Source organism: Brassica napus, chromosome C7 (genome assembly GCF_020379485.1).
Source record: "Brassica napus cultivar Da-Ae chromosome C7, Da-Ae, whole genome shotgun sequence".
Classification (NCBI taxonomy): Eukaryota; Viridiplantae; Streptophyta; class Magnoliopsida; order Brassicales; family Brassicaceae; genus Brassica; species Brassica napus.
This window is the reverse complement of record NC_063450.1, coordinates 39,025,049-39,046,551: the sequence shown is the minus strand read 5'-3', so window position 1 is coordinate 39,046,551 and position 21,503 is coordinate 39,025,049. Positions and strand designations below refer to the sequence as shown.

General features: G+C 38.8%; 1 protein-coding gene, 1 long non-coding RNA gene and 1 other non-coding gene across 3 annotated transcripts; 1 reads left to right on the top strand and 2 right to left on the bottom strand.

Moving 5' to 3' along the window:
- Window positions 1-11,721: 11,721 nt before the first annotated feature.
- On the bottom strand, window positions 11,722-11,915 carry LOC125590958. Its single transcript, XR_007326955.1, has one exon. It is a non-coding gene; the product is annotated as a U2 spliceosomal RNA (small nuclear RNA).
- A 6,235-nt stretch (window positions 11,916-18,150) lies between these two features.
- LOC125589733 lies at window positions 18,151-20,049 on the bottom strand. Its single transcript, XR_007325897.1, has 2 exons — window positions 19,815-20,049; window positions 18,151-19,778 (listed from the first exon to the last, which is right to left on the bottom strand). It is a non-coding gene; the product is annotated as an uncharacterized LOC125589733 (long non-coding RNA).
- LOC106407314 (cysteine-rich and transmembrane domain-containing protein WIH2-like) lies at window positions 19,460-20,997 on the top strand. The gene is made up of 3 exons (XM_048762080.1): window positions 19,460-19,722; window positions 19,865-20,156; window positions 20,739-20,997. Exons 1-3 carry the CDS (start codon window positions 19,680-19,682, stop codon window positions 20,785-20,787), a joined length of 384 nt encoding a protein of 127 aa, XP_048618037.1. The 5' UTR covers window positions 19,460-19,679; the 3' UTR covers window positions 20,788-20,997.
- The last annotated feature ends 506 nt before the right edge of the window (window positions 20,998-21,503 follow it).

Sequence of the window (21,503 nt, the reverse complement as noted above, 5' to 3'; positions counted from 1 at the left end):
GTCACAGAGTTTCTTGTCGTTGACCGTCCTGCATCTTACAACGTTATCATGGGAACACCATGGTTGAACGCCATGCGTGCCTTCCCATCAACGTACCATCTTTGCCTCAAGTTTCCAACCCCTAACGGAATCGAGGTAATATGGGGAAATCCAAGAGTATCACAGGTGTGTTACGCCGCAGAAAATAAAACGAAAAAGACCAGACCTCGAGACCACTCCTAGAAAAACGGAGAAAAAGGTCTCCGACCAAGGTTCGCGAAGTCAAGATTCGGCTGAACTCTTCTGGCAGTCTCGTAACATCGCGGCCCTAGAGGAAAAACGCAAACCAACTTGCGAACCTGTGGTCACAGTCTGTCTCGACGAAGCATCTCCGGAACGATGCGTCGAAATCGGAGCCAATCTCCGCAGGCCTTTAAGGACAGAGCTCGTAACCTGTCTAAAAAAGAACCTCAATACTTTCGCATGGGCCGCGGAATATATGCCAGGGATTGACAATAACACAACGTGTCACGAATTAAATATCGATCCGACTTTCAAACCAGTCAAACAAAAAAGGCGGAAGCTAGGACCTGAACGAGCTTTCGCGGTCAACGACGAGGTCGAAAAATTGCTTAAAGTCTGGTCAATAACGGAAGTGAGGTATCCAGACTGGCTCGCCAACCCCGTAGTAGTCAAAAAGAAAAACGGAAAATGGCGATTTTGCGTGGATTTTACCGATATAAACAAGGCATGTCCAGAAGATAGTTTTCCCCTGCCACACATCGATCGATTGGTACAAGCAACGGCAGGAAATGAACTTCTGTCTTTCATGGACACCTTCTCAGGTTACAACCAAATTATCATCGGAACCTATTGCTACAGGGTAATGCCCTTCGGCCTCAAAAACGATGGTGCAACTTACCAACGACTCGTGAACCGTATGTTCTCTCAACAACTCGGTAAAGCGATGGAGGTTTATATTGACGACATGCTCGTCAAATCCCTCCAAGCAAAGGATCACGTATCACATCTCGAGAAATGTTTCGCGCAGTTAAATTCCCATAACATGAAGCTCAACCCGACAAAATGCAGATTCGCCTTGGCATCGATGCTAATCCAAAACAGATCAACGCACTGATCGAGATGGCTTCGCCGAAGAATAAGCGGGAAGTCCAAAGGTTGACCGGTAGAGTCGCGGCACTTAACCGGTTTATTTCGCGATCAACAGACAAGTGCCTGCCTTTCTATGATGTCTTACGGGGAAATAAAAAATTCGAATGGTCGGAAGAATACGAAAACGCTTTCCAACAGCGGAAGCAGTATTTGGCTTCCCCCCCCCCAGTCCTCGCAAAACAAGTGGAGGGGGAACCTTTGTTCTTGTACATCGGTGTATCAGCAACAGCTGTGAGCGGCGTGCTAATCAGGGAAGAACGCGGCGAACAGAAACCTATTTTCTATATAAGAAAAACCTTGCTGGATGCCGAATCTAGATACCCGCTAATGGAAAAATTAGCATGTGCGGTCGTAACATCGGCCCGAAAACTAAGACCATATTTCCAATCCCACACGATCGTCGTCCTCACGACTTTTCCCCTACGAACGATCCTGCATAGCCCGAGTCAATCGGGCAGATTAGCCAAATGGTTGGTAGAACTGAGCGAATACGATATCGAGTACCGACCGAGAACAAGCGCAAAGTCACAAGTGCTTGCGGACTTCTTCGTTGAATTACCGACAGAGACCATAATCTACGAGGAACCAAATTTCACTTGGCTCCTTCACGTCGACGGATCCTCGTCCAAACAGGGATCAGGCATCGGAATTTGCCTCACATCTCCAACGAGCGAGATCTTAGAGCAATCATTTAGGCTGGTATTCCACGCCTCAAACAACGAAGCCGAATACAAAGCACTCGTCGCAGGACTGCGTTTGGCTCACGGCTTGAAGATACGAAACATCCACGCTTACTGCGATTCCCAGTTAGTGGCAAGTCAGTACAGCGGAGAGTATGAAGCCAGGGACGAACGGATGGATGCGTACCTCAAACTGGTCCGAAAACTAGCTCAAAAGTTTGACTGTGAGTTCATCGCCTGGATGCGTACCTCAACCCGTTCCGAAAACATCCAGGCGATGCTCTTGTGGCCTTAGCATCAAGTTCTGATGCAGGACTTAAAAGGGTAATTCCGGTCGAGTTCATCGAACACCCGAGCATCGGACCACCAATCGTCGTCAACCTCATTGAAGGTCAAGATGACGAAGAAGAAGAAGTTACAATACAACCGCAATCAGAGCTATCTGATTACGGCTGCGATACCCCATGGCTGCAGAAAATTCGAGACTACATTATTGACGGACGCCTGCCCACCGAGAAATGGGCAGCCCGCAAAGTCCGAACACAGGCCGCGCGCTACGTAACATTAGACGACGAAATTTACAAATGGAGATTCTCCGGACCACTCATGACGTGCCTGGAAGTGGAAGAAGCGAAAAAAGTGATGGAAGAAGTACATTCTGGGTCTTGCGGCAATCATTCCGGTGGAAGATCACTGGCAGTGAAAATCAAACGCCATGGATACTACTGGCCAACGATGATCGGAGATTGCGAGAAGTTCGCACGAAAATGCGAAAAATGCCACAGGCATGCTCCAACCATCCGACAACCAGCCGAAGTTCTCTCCTCCATCACATCGCCCTATCCTTTTATGCGCTGGGCCATGGACATCGTCGGTCCCCTTCATAATTCAAAGCAAAAGCGTTTCCTTTTAGTCCTCACCGATTTCTTTTCAAAATGGGTAGAGGCAGATTCGTACACAAGTATAAAAGATGTCCAAGTCGAAAGTTTCTCATGGAAAAACATCATCGTAACCGATAACGGATCTCAGTTTATCTCCACCTGGTTTGAGGCGTTCTGTGAAAAATGGAAGATACGGCTTAACAAATCAACGCCCAGATATCCGCAGTGTAACGGACAAGCTGAAACGATTAATAAAACCATTCTCGACGGACTGAAGAAACGCTTAGAGGCCAAAAAAGGCAGGTGGGCCGATGAACTCGAGGGAGACCTCTGGTCCCACCGTACCACCCCGAGGCGAGCAACAGGAGAAACTCTTTTCGCTCTGGTGTACGGAACGGAATGCATGATTCCCGCAGAAGTAGAATTCCCCAGTGTTCGAAGAAGATTACTTCCCGAACGAGAGGAGCTCAACAACGCAATGCTCCTCGACGATCTCGATCTCATTAACGAGCGCCGAGATCGAGCGCTCATCCGAATCCAAAATTACCAACACGCAGCCGCAAAGTACTACAATTCCAACGTACGGAATCGCAGAGTTAATCAGGGAGATCTAGTCCTTCGCAAAGTCTTCCAAAACACCGCTAAACGAAACGCGGGAAAACTCGGAGCAAACTGGGAAGGACCCTATAAAATCGAAAAAGTCATCCGACCGGCCTTCTACGAAATAGCCAACATGGAAGGCATAAAAATTTCAAGGACCTGGAACGCGATGCATCTAAAAAAATACTATCACTAACCAACTCACAATCACCGAACTACGAGACGGCTTGATCTCCATAAGGAGTACGTATGCAGTTTGTCGAAAGGCAAATTCAGCTTTCCCCCTAATCAAAAAGGGGGGGGGGAGTGGATACGTATACTCGTATACTCTCAAACTCGAAAACATCCGACCACGCCTTCGATGTTTCCGGTATATCTTAACCAAGCAAATGATCTTTTATCCACGAAACATTTTCGATATTCGAAAATAAATCAGCCGTTAGGGAGAAGCAGCCATTGGTATTGCGAGACGTCGCGAGAGATGCCTCGAGGGTTACTTCTTCCGAACGACGAAGACGGACACTCCGTCAAAAATGATGAACATTTTAATACATATCTTGCGCAAAAACTCTAAACGACGGCATTTGCCGCCAAGTTCGGTGCTGATCACATCGAACTCTTGAACGTCCTAAACAGACATAGCCATCTCACGAAGATGACTCTCGTACATCCGACACAAGGATAATAGCGCTATAAAAGAAACCCGAAATTTTGGTCCAGCACTTCCGGTTGGCTTAAAAATTGTCTCCGGAGAGATGCTTGATTCGTATCTAACAAGTCATATAAGCCGAAAACCTATCGCGGACTTTAAATCGGTACGAATCAGGTTAAAATCGCAACAGATAAATCGATAGCCGGCTAGTCACCGCATAAAATCTTAAACCGAAAGTAAACCTAGGTCTTGCCCTAAACCCAGCGCACTGGTCTCTAACATCTCAAGGCATGATATCCAAAAGATACGAGATCCCAAAACCATGCCTCTATGTTTATATTCGACATCTTCAGATATCCCACGAAGTCGATATCTCGCGGAAAAACTCTCGAAACAGATCTCGAACAAAACATTTCACATCGAAAAAGGATATGAGACGACAACTCATCAACCTTCTTCCACGCCATACGTAAGCTTATGAAAAATGCAACTCGCCATCTTGTCATAAAAAGCCGCAAAGCGGCGGGGATTCAAAGCCACATACGGCCATTCCCGAAACACGAAATGAGGCCATTTAAGGCCGAAACATCAAACATAAAAAAAATCTCCCACAAGAGATCTAACCAAAGTCATCCTCAAAGCTCACGCTCCCTCTTCACCCGTCGCTTCATCTAAACCTGGAGCCGCGTCACCTCCGAGTACCGGATTCTTCCCCTCCGGGCCTTCTGAACTCGTCGGAAGGAAGCACGCGGATTTTAGGTCAACAAGGATGAGATCGAAATCTCCATCCACGATTGCCAAATCTCCCTTGCAGCCGGACAGTCGGGCCTCTTCGGCCTCTAAGGTCGGAGGAGTCTCACTTTGGAACGATTGAACCACAGCCATCCCGCCCTCGATCATCGCCAAGGCTAAATCCATGTTCCGAATGCATTCGAGAGAGCCCAGAAAGGCGGAGATCTTCGCCAAGCAAGTTTGGAACACAGAACGAAGAGCGTCCTTGGCCTCTCGAATCCCGCGGCTCACTAATCCTGCATCGCCCTCGATCTGACGCTGAAGACGACGCACCTCCAAAGATTTGGCCTTCCTGGCTTTCTTCTCCTTAAGCAATGAACTCGCCGTCTTCCCGAGGTCCCTCTCGAGCTCCCCTATCGCGACCTCAAGTTTCGACACTTTCACGGAGTGAGAATCCTTGACAGCCGTCAGCATGGCCTCGGTTTCGGACCATCTACCCTGAAGTTCCAACAACTCCCCGGCAAGACGACTGGTCTCACAACCGCACTCGCTGATCATCCCGTCGATCAACGACACGAACTACGAAACGAGAAGAAAGTTAGGGATTCTTTGTCTTTTAGAAAAAATATATAACAATCAAGAAAGTAAGTGAGCGACAGTCCTTTCCACGGAGTCCCGACGCTATGCTCGAGCCTCCTTGCTGCGAAGATTCCCCGTCACCGCCCTTGGTAAACTTCCTCTTCCGGCCCTTAGGCTGAGTAACCGGAACAACACTAGGAGTGTGCAGCGCTAGAACGATCTCCTTCCTGGCCGGAGGAGGTGGCATAGAGTCAGCAGCCCTCTCCTTATCTTCGACGAGAATCGGAGTCGTGGACGATCCAGCAGGTAAAGCCGAAGCATCCAGAACGACCGAGCCTGCGAGAGTTCCTGTATCTCGCGGAGTTACGCCCTCGGTCCCATGACCCGGAGCAACGGCCAGTGCAGAAGTGGACGGTAACTCAGCGCCAGCTCGAACCTGTTCTTTCTCGGCTTGGCGATGAACTAATTTCTCTCGAAAGGAGAGATGATCGGCAACGCAAGCCTCGCCCATCTCCACATCGGAACTTCGCTTGTCACCATGGGAAGAAGACATGTTAAAAACAAGAGATTTGGAGCTAGAGAGTTTTTGAAAGTTTAAACAAGGGAAGGTGTGAAGCAAATGAATGACAAGAGCTCACTACTTATAGAAATATGGGCTCGGAATTTTAAATTTTTTTAATAAACATTTTCTCGAGAATTCTCTTCCGCGGAGTTTGAAGTAAACTTCGTTCAATACGCCTAACTTTGCCGAAATTGTCAAACCGCCCGCAAGAGTCTCGACTCTAACGAGCTGGGGGCTAACTGTTGGGGTCGAAAACGGTTGCAACGAAGTTAATGTCAAAATCCCCGAAGAAGAAAACGTAGAAACCTTCTTCGACAAATACTTCTTCGAAATAGATTCTTCTTTACGAAAAGCTTTGCGGAAGAAACACGAGTCATCGGACAAGAGCTCGAAGAGGGTCGCTACGCAACAACCGAACACATGTTCCGCTCGGTCGCTACGTAGCGACCGAGCTCGAGCCAAAAGCTCGGTCGCTACGTAGCGACCGAGCTCGAGCCAAAGCTCGGTCGCTACGTAGCGATCGAGCTCGAACCAAAGTTCGGTCGCTACGTAGCGACCGAGCTCTTCCGAAACATCGATATGACATTAGTCCATGCGTTCTCGTCTACCCTTTGATGCTATCTCCCAAAGACCGTAGCGAACCCATTTTACGATTCCCCGCCATTCTAAGTTATCAAACTTTACCGTAAAAACCGCGGAAAGTGCGTTCTTTATCGAAAGAAGCCGTAATAAACGCTTCAAGTCGAAAGGGACCTAAGACATGACTCGAAGCTCAACTTATGATTTCTTAACCAACAGCCCGTAAGCCGCATGACGGTTTACACTTGGTTCTCAAAGAAAGATAAATGTCAAGTTTCCGCGAATAAATACGAAATTTTGAAGATAATTACGAAGATCGAAAAAAATGGAATATCTCCATTTTTATGCTATGGCGGCTTAAGGGCAGAAGGGGAAAAGCGTAAACCGACCTTGGAGCCAGTATATAAGGAGTCCTAGGCGAGAGGCATGAGAGGAAACTTTTTCACAGAAAACTTAGCACTTAGAGCATATAGGCATATTTTCGTTTTTGTTATTCGAGCTGCGACTCCACTAGGTTTTTGCCGTTTTAGGGTTTTAGAACTAGGAATCTCGCCGATAGCTCTCGTAGCCCAGGCTCTTACCTTGTTGTAACGCTCAAACGCGAATACGGAATAAGATCTACTTTGCTCTCGTTTCGATTTCTTATACTTTATCGTTGTTATTCTTGTGTTCTGATTGCTTGGCGTGTGGTATTAGTAGATATCCAGGACCTCTGGGAAATTAGGGTTTTCCTAGTTTCCGTATTTAAACAGAAATCGACAGTGCGAATTTCGGTTCCCACAATGTAGACTTCCATAGTCTTTCCGAGCTGTTCGGAGAATATTCGATTGACAAGTCGCTGGTAAGTAGCACCCGCATTCCTGAGACCGAAAGGCATTACCTTGTAGCAATACGTTCCGCGGTCGGTGATGAATGCGGTCTTCTCGCGATCGTCGGGATTCATCATGATTTGATTGTACCCGGAGAAGGCGTCCATGAATGATAAAAGTTCGTTCCCTGCTGTTGCTTTGACCAGTCGGTCAATGTGTGGAAGTGGGTAGCAATCTTTTGGACAGGCCTTGTTGAGATCGGTGAAGTTGACGCATACTCACCATTTTCCATTTTTCTTTTTGACCACGACGGGATTGGCGAGCCAATCCGGGTATCTGACTTCTGTTATTGACCCTACTTTGAGGAGTTTCTCAACTTCCTCGTTTACCGCGGTAGCACGCTCTGGTCCTAGCTTCTGTCTTTTTTGTTTTACGGGTTTGTAGGTCGGGTCAATGTTGAGTTCGTGACATGTTATGCCGATGTCGATTCATGGCATATCCTCTGCGGCCCAAGCGAACGTATCGAGGTTCTTTTTAAGACAAGCCATGAGCTCTGTTCTCAATGGTTCGCAGAGGTTGGCTCCTATCTTGACGCATCGTTCTGGGCGGGATTCGCCGAAACAGACCGATATTACCGGTTCGCAAGTTGGTTCGCGCTTCCCTTCTAGAGCTTCGACCCTCTGTGACTGCCAGAAGACTTCCGAGTCTTGTTCTGGGGCGTCCTCGTCGAGTGTCAGCTTTCTTTTCTTCTTGTGTGAAGCTTCGATCGCAAAGTTCTTTCTTTTTAACTCAGCGGCGAAATATACTTGTGACATCCTGTGGTATCCTTGAATTGTTTCGACTCCATGAGGGGTCGGAAATTTAAGGCATAGGTGGAATGTCGATGGGATCGCTCTCATGGAATTCAGCCATGGAGTTCCAATGATTACATTGTACGATGTTGGGCGATCGACGACCAAGAATTCCGTGATTTTTACGACGCTCCCAGCTTTAACCAAGAGGTTGATTGAGCCGAGGATCATAGTAGCGTCTCCTGAGAGTCCAAAAATTGGACTGGGACCTTACGTGATGGCGCACAGGTCGATTTCCATTCTCTCAAGGGTGCTTTTATAGATAATGTTGGCCGAGCATCCGGTGTCGACAACACTCTTGCTACGTCGATGTCTTGGATGGTCAGTTCGATGACAAGGAGATGGTTGTGAGGTTTGACCTGGTCGGCCGTTGCTCTGTCCTTGAAAGAGACGACATCGTGAGCTACTGGAGCGGACATCTTGTATCTTTAATCGTTTGTGATTTTTGAGTTAGAGAGTTCGACCACCCCCCCCCCCCTCCTCCTTCTAGCGCCAAACTGTGGGAACCGGAATTCACACCGTCGATTTTAATGAATAAGTATGGAGGAAAACCAAGAAAACCCGATTTTCCCTGAAGGTCTGAATTATCTGCGTAATCACTTTCAGAGCGTAAAAAGATAGATAGCAAGATAAAGATAAATAGTCGCTCGGAGGCGTTTTATTAATGAAATAGTATGAATACAGAACTTCTCCGAGAGGAGTAGAGATATGCTAACTAGACAAAATCAGAACAGAAAGGCGGCAAAACGTTCTAAGTCCTGCCTTGCTAGTCTAACCACCTAAGTTCTAAGTTCCCTAAGCTAGCAGGAGTTCTCTAAGTCTAAATTTTTGGATCCCTTTTCTTCTGCTCCAGCTCTCCTTATATAGTTGTTTTAGGTCAGTGGCCCATTTACTCCTTTGCATTTGGACCCAAGTTTATCTCTTTTGGGGATATTCCATTTTTCGTCGATCTTTGTAGTTATCCTCGAATCTTGATATTTATCTTCGGAAACTTAACGTTTATCCTACTTCCGCGAGTTAGGAAAAACCGTTATAACTCCCATTGGGCTCGGGTCCCTTCTAAATCGTAGATCGGCCTCTAGACACGTTTAGATCCTCTCGGGCCGTTTTTAGGCCTTCGGGCTTTTCTACGATTTCAGTCATAACTCCGATCGAGACGAAACGAGAGGTATATGATCCAAAAGTCGGATATCACAACTATACGGAGGACACGAGAGTCAAAACGAGTCAGACTGGTCGGGATTGGATTGTCCTCGCCCTAGGGCGAGGTGAACCGGGCGCGGATCGTCCTCGCCCATGGACGAGGTGACTGTGGTGCTGGTCGTCCTCGCCCATGGGCGAGGTGACCTTGGTGATGGTCGTCCTCGCCCATGGGCGATGCGACTGTGGTGCTGGTCGTCCTCTCCCATGGGCGAGGTGACCGTGGTGCTGGTCGTCCTCGCCCATGGGCGAGGTGACCGTGTTGCTGGTCGTCCTCGCCCATGGGCGAGGTGACCGTGGTGCTTGTCGTCCTTGCCCATGGGCGAGGTGACCTTGTGAGAATGGTCCGGCTCTCGGGTCTTGACCTGTCTCTTTTTGTACCAATCTTTCTGGAGACCCTGGTCCATAAGTATTTGTATTCTTCCGATCTTTCTTTCGAGAAGTCTTTCTTGAATAATTTGCTAAAATGATAATCATAGTCGTTGATTTTGAGATAACCATTTTCGACCCCAACAAAAATCACTTGTAATCCACTGTTATTCAATTAACTATTTACAAAAGTTAAATCAAATCTACTATTATTCAATGATAAACATTTTTGAAAGGAAAAATTTATGAAATGGATTTTAAACCAACTTTTTATTATTTTCAGTCAAAACTATCGTCACACAAATCCCACCATTGTACATGTTATTTGGAAAGACCCAAAATCAAATAAAAAATTGGCCACTTTGAAAAAGATGACTGATGAGAACTGAGAGAGAACAAGGAAGAGAGATATCAGAGACGTAGCTTCCCAGAAAAGTACAAAACTTTCAATTCCCTCTTGTTCCTGAATCAATTCCCAAGATTCGATTTTGGAGTCTCTCAAACCTAAAGGAAGCCCTTTGATTGTTCGATTCGATTTCATCTCGGCTTTTTGTTGGATCCGAGAAACATGTTTTGTGCTCTGAAGAATCCAAGGTTGAGCTAAGGCACACGTCGATTGATTTGTTCCTCTGGTGTTCTATTACAAGTCTCTTCCAGTTGAATAACAGTGTTTTGGTTCTGTTTTTAAAATCCCATGATATACACAAGACAAAGAAGATTTTGACAACAAACCTTTTGATCCTGAAGAGTAAGAAAGTCTAGTAAAGTTTATTTGTTCTTTTCATGTTCTACTTTATGGTCAACTAATGTTTGTGAGCTTGAAAACTATGTAAGGTTTTTGATCGTGACTCTCTTTGTTTCTCTATTTTTTCTACAGCTTTGGTTCACCTAAATAAGCTTTGCTTCAACTCTCAAAACTCAAAACCTTGAGGAAGTATTCTTCTATGAGACTGCTTGCCAAGTATGCAAGCTAAGGTAGGAGATTAGAGCTTTGGTTCTGTCCTTCCACCATAAAAGAGAGGAGAGCTCTGGATATAAGGTATGCAATGCTGATTTTTTAATTTTTTTTTTTGGATAAATATGTATCTTGTTAATATCTTTATGGGCTGCTCCTTAGAAAATTGAATAATGGATGATGATGGTAAGGAATGTGATGCTCAAGAAATAGGTGAAGATGAGAATATGGATGATGATGTTCAGAATGGTACTCAAGAACAAGAAAGAGTGAATGCTAATAATTGGAGAGCAAATATAGCATCAAACATGTGGACAGATGCTATGCATACGGGGTCTTGATGCAACAACAATTTACTTTGTTTTTAGAACTTCTCTTTTCTGTTACGTTTTTAAATTTAATTATATTTCATGTTGTCATTTATGAATTTGATTTTTGATGAAATTGTTTGATCTATTATATTTGCTTTTAGTAAGCTCTTGAACTTTTTTGAATATCGTTGCAGCGAGTGAATAAGAAGAAGTAGAAGACGAACTGGAATAAGACGGAGGAATAAGTGATCGCATGGTAAATTTTCTTAGGAAACACACTCTGTTTTTCTCGCAAACGAAGGAAGGAAGATAAAATAATGAAACTGCGTTAATGTTCTTATTCTATTGGAAAAAAGACATGCTCTTAAATAATGGGACTTTGCAGAGTACTCTGAAATTTAAGATCAAACGATCTTGAGTACTCTGAAATTTAAGAAAAACTCCCACCCAGATTGTTTTTTTCCTTTTTCTAAATCCCATCCATATAATGTGATTTAGTCCAAATCTCTCCAAACTCCAATATTTTTCAAATCCACTCAAAGTTTTAAAATCCACAGTTCAATACACCCTCTTTAATTTCAAAATGGGTATGGGTCGGTCGGAATTTGGCATCATATTCTCTTGGACCCGAACTAAAAGCCCAACAACCATGACAACCGAATCTTACCGTTAGGCCGACGCACATATGGAACTGATGTACAAATGTAAGGCTAATCACTAAACAAATAACTAAAACACAAGTCTAAGAAATCGTTTAATAGAAACTATAGTCAACCCATGTAATTTACCAAATAAATTGGACTTCAAATGGTGGGTAAACCAGACCCCTGCAGTAGTGCAAAGCATGGGAGACTTTCAAAAACCCAAATAGCAAACTGTTTAATGGGATTTTCCTATAAAAAATAAAATTAATATCAAATGGACCAATGACCCAAATATCAGATATTAAACCGATAAGAACAGATACTACACTTGATCTTAGCCAAAAGGCCGAGAAAGGTATGAATCGTTAAAAGACTTGAGCTACCTACTTATTTACTAAGTTTCTTACATAATAATTTCTATTTTAATGCCTTGGGATTTTGTTTCCAAAAAAAAATGTTTCCAAAAAAAAAAACGACAGTGGGATTTAGAACGAAGATTTGTTCAATAAAATGTACTTATGTAATAGGCTTTGCCCAGGACAAAATGCCCATAATTCTTTTAAGCTTTTGGGTACGAAAATAAAGGCTCTCTCCGACAAATTCTGTACGAAACTAACTCCTTTTTACATTCCCACTTTGCTAGGTAAAGATCTGCGCAACTGAATGATATATATAAAAATAATTTTTATACATTATTATTTATTTATGCTTATTTACGTATCATGTATATAATTAAATTAGAATAATTACATAAATCAAAACAATATCTCTCGTTTATTTACGATATTTTTTGGTAAATAAATCAAAACAATCATTTTATTTATTTTATATGGTATATAACTAAATTTCAATGATATGGACATAGATATATAGTATATTTTAATATAAATATTTCTTATTGATAATTCGTACTCATATGATAAACACAAAATTTCTAATGTGCGATTTTTGAACGCAAATTTCAAAATTAAAATATTAAGGTTTCAATATTTTTTCAATACAAATTTAAAAATTAACATATTTATGTATTTTTATATGTTATATAATTTAATTTTAAACTATATTAATATATAATATGAATGTCTTTTAAGAGATTTTGGGATTTTGTTAAAATCTACTGTTATTCAACCGGTCATTTTAAAAACTCTTTCCAAATCAAGTGTTATTGAACATGAGATTTGTGCAAAGTTATTGAAAATCACTTGTAATCTCCTGTTATTCAATTAACAATTTGTAAAACTCATATCAAATCCACTGTTATTCAATTTTAAACAATATTTAGGAAAAGAATTTGTGATATGTATTCTAGGAGAGTTTACCTTTATTTTTAGTTAAAAATAGTTCCCGCAGAATATCATCTATATAGGTGTTATTTGGACAATTTTTTTAAAAAACATTATAGACAAAATATTGAAGCAGAAAGCTGGAGTTATAGCCACCAGAATGGAACGAAGGAGACAAACATAAAGAACTTCCAGAAAATGGACAGAAAAACTAACCAGCGAGACTGCGATGTAGTTGCAAATACAAACAAACCAGAAGCATAAAGAACCCTTGCAAATGAGAATTTGTGAGACTGCGATTTCTCACGTATCAAGTCTTACGTATCAAATGTTACAAAATTCATGTTTATGGTTTTGGATCAAGCTTTGAAACAAACCGGTGACCATCCAATGGTTCAAAGCATATTCCTTTTCAGATGCTTTCGATACCTCTGATCCGGATCACGACGAAGTTTGGTGTGTAATGCTCAATTTTGAATCCAACTTCTTCTTGAGACGCAACAACTCAGCATCATATCAGCTTTTCCTCTCGTTATAAGGGACCTGACAGAGAATATTACAAGAGCTCATCTTATATCTTTCTTTGCCACTCCAACGGCCACTATATTTACACATGTACAGCATTAGCTTTGGATAAAGCATCTAACTTTTAATTCTCTTAATTTAACCAAGCTGCTCCGAAACATCAACTTTCAAAAAAATTCACACTGTTTGGCCATCTGAAAAGGATAAGGCTTTAATAAAAGTGTAATCGAAGATTTTAGACTAACCAGTACCGAGCAGTAGAATCACCTAAACAACTCTACTATCTTATCAAATAACCTGCAGATTTTTATTTTTAGTTTTCATCAAAATCACCCAATAAATTCAAAACTCCCCTAAATCCCACTAAAATTAAAACACCCCAAAATCTTTTGAAACCCTGATTCAATACACCCCCCTAAATAAAACTTCATATTCATACGATTTTATGATCATTTTTATTTTGTTATTACAAAAAAAAATTAAGCCACTGATCACAAAATTTTAGTATGAGACATTTAATATTTTTATTAATTTACAGTCACTTAAAAAATTTAAAATATAACATATAAGAAAAAATCTAATTTTTATTATTATATGGTTAATGTGATTGTTTAATATTTTTTATTAATATAAACTTAAAAAAAAAAGAGGTAAGATACAAAAAGTGTTATCAAATATTTTTTATTCATAATCATTAATTGTCATATATACATTAATCATATTAGGTAATTCTGTAACTTTTATTTAAGGAAAGTGCAAGAAAATACTTGTGTACACTAATTTAATAAAAAGTATAATATATGTTAAAATGGACCAACCTATTTTTTTAAGAGTTCTGAATTTTATTCTCACGGTTACACGTGGAAATAAAAAAATGTGGTAATGTTTTTCAATTAATATATAAGAGATTTTTTTCTAATGTACCAGCTGAATTGTTGATCTGATGATGAACATTGTTATGCAGTCTATGCCAGTGAATATAGCATTTGTGGAAATTTACTGACACGAGATGATGTTAATGATGATGACATCCGAACCAAATCAAATCTCAACAATTGGAAAGATATGGATGATAGAAAAGAGAATCAACTACTTTCAAAAAATGAATGGTATTCTGATTCTTTAAGTCTAAAAAGTATTCTGATTCTTTTTTCACAGTCAAACCTTTTTATATCCAAAAGAGGTGATCTATATATATGTAACATGTAGTGAAAAATTTCCTATTTTGGATTTTTAAAGAAAAATAAATTTGAAGTTACATTTTTAAAAGAAAAAGAAAGTCAGTGACAACTTGCCCATATCAGAGAGCATAAGCATCAATTCGAAGGACCATATTTTTTTGAATGCGCAGGAACCACATGACTTCATGCATATTTTTACATAGTTTAGGCCCAATTAAGAAAACTAAAATGATACAAATGACCGAGAGCATATATATGAGCTTAATAAACCTCTAAAAAATTTCCATAAAATGTATGAAATATTTCCTGTTACCAAAAACCGTACATGTTTTAAGACTGTATAAACTATGGGTGTGACTGGTAACCATTCGAAGAACACTAAAAACAAATAAAAAAAGAATGAAGAAGAAGAAAATTAAAAAAAAAGAGTGGGAATGATTGTTTTTCCTCAAAAATAATGAGAAATAATTTTGTTTTGTTATTCTGTACAAAAAAAAATGATAAAGAATATAAAGGAAAATTAATTCCTTATGAATGGTGTATTTTTATGGAAACCATAAAGATTCCTTACAAATGGTGTATATATATTAACACATTGTTTATCCAATCCCCAAAAACAGAGACATACCTGGTTAACTTTTTTCTTTACATCAATTCTGACATATTTGTATCTCTTTATTTCATGGTTATATCACATACGAGCATACATTTTAAAAATCCATATCAATTTAAAAACCAGCTCAATGATGAGAAATTATCGTTCTTTGAAGCTATTTCATTCAATTCGTGATTTTTCAAATGATTTAATTATGATCATCACATATATTTGTATATAGTATAAGATTTGAACAGTTTTTGGTCTTACGCCTATAATATTTTTTCACTTGTTTATGCCTCTAACAATATCGCACACTGCCCAATATGGTAAAGATACGCTAGCAAACTAAAGTAAAGTCTATTTTTTTCTGACCTTTCGAGCCATTATGTCTTTGCTTAAACGTCACTGATCATAACTTGGTAAAATATATCTATGTAGTGGTGTTCCAAAAAAAAGAAGATATATCTATGTAGCAAATTCTACGAACTGGTTCTTCTGAAACTCCACATTAAAGAGCTCGGAAGAAAAGGCATGCCACTCTTGTGGACTGGCAACCATTTAAGTATGAACAAACTAACTATGGCTTAGCAGATTCTGCATCGCTCATACTAGGCTCTTCTATAGACTAAGCGCCCACAAGTCCTTTTGGATTCCACCTAGCTCACCGTCTTGGAACTCTAAAACCCAGCCGACTTTACTAGTCTATATAGTGCATTAGAAACCATTTCATGTTAGTGATAATATATCTAACTGTCTATATAAATCATACATCATAATATTCAAACTTAGCTAATGTTTTATTCAAATCCATTTTCAAAAAAACTAAAACACAACTATTTTAAGTTGATTGTTGCAACAGCATCTACATTCACATTTATCCATCGACCTAAACAAAAGTAAATTCGTACATGTTGTTTGATTAAAACAGCTATTTGTTTCGACAAAGTAAAGTTTATACAATGTGGATACCCTTATACCCACCAACGAAATACGATATATAATTGTGTGAATGAACCGACAACAAACAATAGGACTATCTTAATGACCAGAAAATGGTCCATTAAAGGGAACATATTCCAGTGATGGAGAATACAAAGTTGACCATATTTAGCCCATGCAGAAAGAAGAGATCATTCCAGAAATCAATAAGCATATATTCCTCCTTACGGGTTATAAAAAGATAGCAGAGTCATGTGGGAATGAGTACAAACATATAGAGAGTGGTAAATGTATAACGAGAAAGAGAGGTCTAGCATGGCGAAAAGAGTCGTGTTTAGTAGCCAAGGATGACTTGCCTGCTCTTGTTCACCTCCACGATTCAACTTTATACGTTGACGGGTTTTGGATTATTATGCATTCAACATGTATGATAATTTAAAATCATGTTGAATCTCTGTGGGTTAGGTTTCAGGCAGTCTCCTTGGCTATTTTGACATACTTTTTTCATCCATGTTATACCTGTTATTCTTTCTATATTTTAGAGTCCATATAATTTTATTATTAAATTACTAAAAATCAATTGTTTGATCAATCTCATGAAGCGTTATTCAAAATGCATTATTTGCTACAAATATATGGTGGTGAGTGTGTGTGCATTGTTTAGAAGGAGATGTCAAAGATGAATAGGAGAATTCTATTTGGTAGCCAAGGGTGACTTGCCTACTTCTTTGCGAAGGAAAATGGTCACGGTGTCATGTTTGAAAGTGAATATACATTTTTAAGAGTATATCAATTAGTGACCATTTTGCGTATAAAAAGATATTAGGCAGTCTCCTTGGCTATCCTTATATGTTCTTCTTTCTCATCTCAGACATTTACTTTCATCCGTATAAGAAGACACGACTGAAATTTCACGGACAGGTAACGCATGTTGCTGACATTACATTGGTATATATATGCTTAGATTTTGTTTATACATCATATACAACGTAATACACCATGCACACTCTTACCCACACACACACATTACTATGTATTATTCAAAAGATTATTGAAACTAAGCTTTTTAGATATATCAAATTGGTTTATAAGGTCAACATGGAATAGAAATTCAAGTGATGACTACAGAATTCAACATTAGTTAGACGTTTTGGCCTAAAAACAACTTATGCTTACCAAAAATATATTGCATTGTCTTTTTTTTTAACTAACTATTGAGATAGTTAAAGGTAATGATTGGTTCGACTGTGGCTTTAAAAATTTAGCTGTAGATAAATCGATTGTAGCTGTAAAGTTGTTACTGTAGACTTTTTCTGCAGAGACTTTTGATGTAGTTAAATTTGTTGTAGATGTAAGCTGTAGGCTGCAGATATTTTAAAATAAAATATATGAAATATGTGTTGTATATATAAAATTATTATTTTATATCAATTAAAATAATTTATATTAATATTTTTTAATAAATTATCAAAATTTATTGTAATTTAAAATGTGATATGTAAATAATATTTATATTATTTAAATATCTTAATAATTTAAAAACACTCAAATTCAAAATTAAAATATTTACTAAAGTTTTTATTATGATTATATAATTTATTTGATATTATAGATATTTTTTTTTCATTTACAGATTCTACAGCTTATAAAAAGAAGATGTAGAGTTTTTGCTTAAAATACATAAGAAAAAGTTTTGCTTTATTTGTTTTGTTGTAGCTTCAAAAATAAAGATAAAACATGATTGGTAAAACTAAATCAAAACTTGATGTAGACTTTAATTTTTAAAAGTAAAGCTACAACATGATTTTGGTAAAATTTAGTGATTTAAAAATAAATAAAGATAAAGTAGAGAGATAAATCCCAACCAATCACCCATAAAGCTACCTAATGGGAAATTGCACCCAATAGACACAAAAAAAAAAAAAAAATTCACTAACTAACTAAAAACACCCCCTTTCTCATACTTTCTCTTCCTATCTCTCTCTACTCTCTCTCTAAAAATCTAATTTCACTTTTTTTGGCTATTTAGCAAATAAGCCCAAGAATGATTTTCCATCTTTTTTTTTTGAACTTTCCTCTTCGAAGAATGAAAGATTTACAGCCAGAAAATATTTTCAAACAATTTTTCTTCTTCTATCAATCATCTAGTCTCATTCTTGTTACATGGTATTTTGTAATAAAGAAAAACATGTTTGTTTGATCTTAATTGCATGTATGTGGTGCCAAAAATTTAGTGTGTTACTGTTGGTGTACCATTCTGAAGCAAAATAATATTTTAAAAATTGTGTTAAAATAGAGGGATAATCTGAAAAGTACTCTACTAATTATAGTTTAAATGTTTAAAATTATGCCTTTTATTTTCTGAAAATTACATTTTATCATATGTGAAAAAACATTTTTATCCAGATTAATATATTAAATATTTTAATAAATTACACTTTCTTTGACTTTCAGTTCAGTTATGTGCACTTGACGAAAATTATTATACTTCATACATATGAATTTGTATGCAATAAGAAATTATCTTTCGTTATTTACTGAATCCCATGAATTATGATTGGAAATAGACTTACTTGAATGTTAGTGTGGTAAGACACTGAGTTCAGGTACCAATATTCCAGAAGGGTTTGGAACTGGAAATGTTAGGGTGGAACTGGAAACCATTTCATGGAATAGCATGAACAAAAGGAATTGAAATGATGAATGGAATGAATATGAATGGAATAGAAGTAAAGTAGTTATAAAATTAAGTATTAATTGAATTAAAAATAAAATTAGGCATTCCATTTATTACTCAACTTTTACGTTGCTGAATGATTTTGTTAAGAAATTGTTCTCTTTCCATTTATTCCAAAAAAAATTTAGGAATGCTTTATGAATGATCTTTCACTATAACTGGTGTTATTTTTTCGGAATCAAAAGGAATGACTCATTCCAAGTATTCCAATTCCAAATTTTGTTGATCCAGCTGCAGCCTAAGTGTTACCAAACGTCGAACCTGCTATATTAATTTCTTTTAGTTGATTTTAAGTCGATTTTTGCAGGATAGATATATATTTGATTATATTCAACTATTTAACTAACTCAGATCTCGTTTTGCTCCATCATATCGAAACCATATCATGAAAAAAACAACGTTTGTTGTTCAAGAACTGAGAGAACAACGTCTAACACATCATTTTATAGTGAGTTATCATCACCGCAAGTTGTTCTCTCAATTCTATGTATATTCACAGAAAACAAGCTGAAACAAACTGACTCATATTAAAAAAAATTATGTGTGTATTTTTCCAATTTTTTCCTAAAATACATGTTGGAGGGAGATATTAGATTATTGGGTAACTGAGCTATGAATGAGTGAAGGCCCATGTCTATGATGGACGTGTTCACTGCTATATTTGCTTATTGGAATATCTTCTACATTATCGAGAGATCATTCACCCATTCATAATTCGTCACGTGTATAGATATAATTGGAAAAGCGTCGGCAGATCTTCTCCGACAAACCTCGTACGTATATATCATTTCCTCGTTAATCCCGAGTCTGATTCTCCTCAGACCAAACAACAACAAGTTTTTCTTCTTTCTTAGATCAAAATGAGCTACGAGAAGGTTCCGCCTGAAACGTATCCTCCTCCAGGTTTGTAATATCCTTATGATCCCTTCTGTGATTCTGTTGCATTAGAAGAACGAAACCTTTTTTAAGCTAAGTACAAAAAAAAAGAACGAAACCTTTTGATCCACTCTAAATCTTCCATCTCGTTTTGATCAAAATCGGTTAGGTTACCAATCTCAGTATCCTCCACCGCCGGGTTATCCATCAGCACCTCCGCCTCCGGTATATCCTCCGTCGCATCATCACGAAGGATATCCTCAACACCCACACGGATATCCATCGTATCCACCACCAAAACCGCCTTCACGTCCTCCTTACGAAGCCGGGTATCAGGAGTACTTCTCCGGAGGCTTTCCTCCTCCTCCTCCACCTCCGCCGCAGCAATACAATCAATGCCATCATGATCATCACTATTACCAGGACTCGAATTCTGGTTGCACCTCTTTCCTCCGTGGCTGGTTCGTCCCTTTGATCTCCTTCTTTTTTTTTTTTTTTTTTTTGAATTATACACAGTTTCCCCAAAGGCTTCCCAGGCCCAAGGGACTAATCTGTGTCGCTGCGGCCCGAATGTTAAATTTCGCAGTGGCCGTGAATCGAAACCAGGTGACGGTACTAACAGCTGTGAGCCTGATTTTTTTTCTTAGATTACCGTTTCGTTACTTTAAGTCTTTTAGGAGTGATTCTAGTGATTAGATTCATGCGTTTTACGTGTTAACATCTCTTCTTGAACTAAATGCGCATTACCATAAGATCCCTTTGATGTGTTTAGAGTTTGTACCTGTGATATTGCTGTGCTGCTATTTTAGTGTCTTTTAAAAAGACATCAGTTAAAAACACTGTGGAACTGTTTCGTTTCTGTCGGTCGTTAGGACAGCATCTTCTTTTGTTAAACAAAGTCAACACCATCTTCTTATATGATTATATCCTTTTTGTTGGCTGTAAGAAGTAATGCAGCTTCTTCACTTGTTATTTTACATTTTATGTTTAGTTTCCGTGACTCGATTAACCAACTCGTTTTTGTTTGTTGTGGGTGTGTGCAGTCTCGCTGCACTCTGTTGCTGCTGCCTGTTAGACGATATTTTCGTCTAAGACTGGAGAGTTATTCATAAAAACTTAAATGATTTGGTGTATGTTTTTTTCTCTGAAGTTGTCATTATGTACTTAAAAGATTACTGCATTGGGTGTTGGAATGAACTTACAAAGCCATGGTACCAAGACCATAGGCTAATGGCATTCATTTATAGTTGTATGCTTTATCTGAAGACAAGCAGCTTGAGTATTGATAAACTTTAGTCTACATCATAAAATGTTTAAGAATTTAGCAAATAATATAATCGTAATCAGGTGATCACCTATACTATTCTCTTATTAGTACAAATTGGTCATTCTGAACCGTAATTACTTGAGACTATTTGTATTATGTACATATTTCTTCTTCTCTATTTGTATATTCCTATTAGGTAAAAATAATTTAATTTAAACTAGCAAACTTATCAAAGAAAAAAGGTAAACCTAATTTCAAGGGAAGGTGGCAATTATGTGATTTAAAAGTTCTGTATTCCATGGTGAACCGATTAATTAAATTACTTCACATGATCGTCCAACTCCAAAACGAATAAAACAGATCAATAACCGATTCTGCTAGTCCAAGTGAAAGCAAAATCTAAGCCCAATAAGGTTCAAATCATGCATCGTCATATCCATGTCTGGAATATCTATATCACTGATGCAGCCATGTTAGTTTACGTGTCGCGCGACCTGCGACATGCGACCTGCGACTGATCACAGGTCGCAAGTTGTTGTTC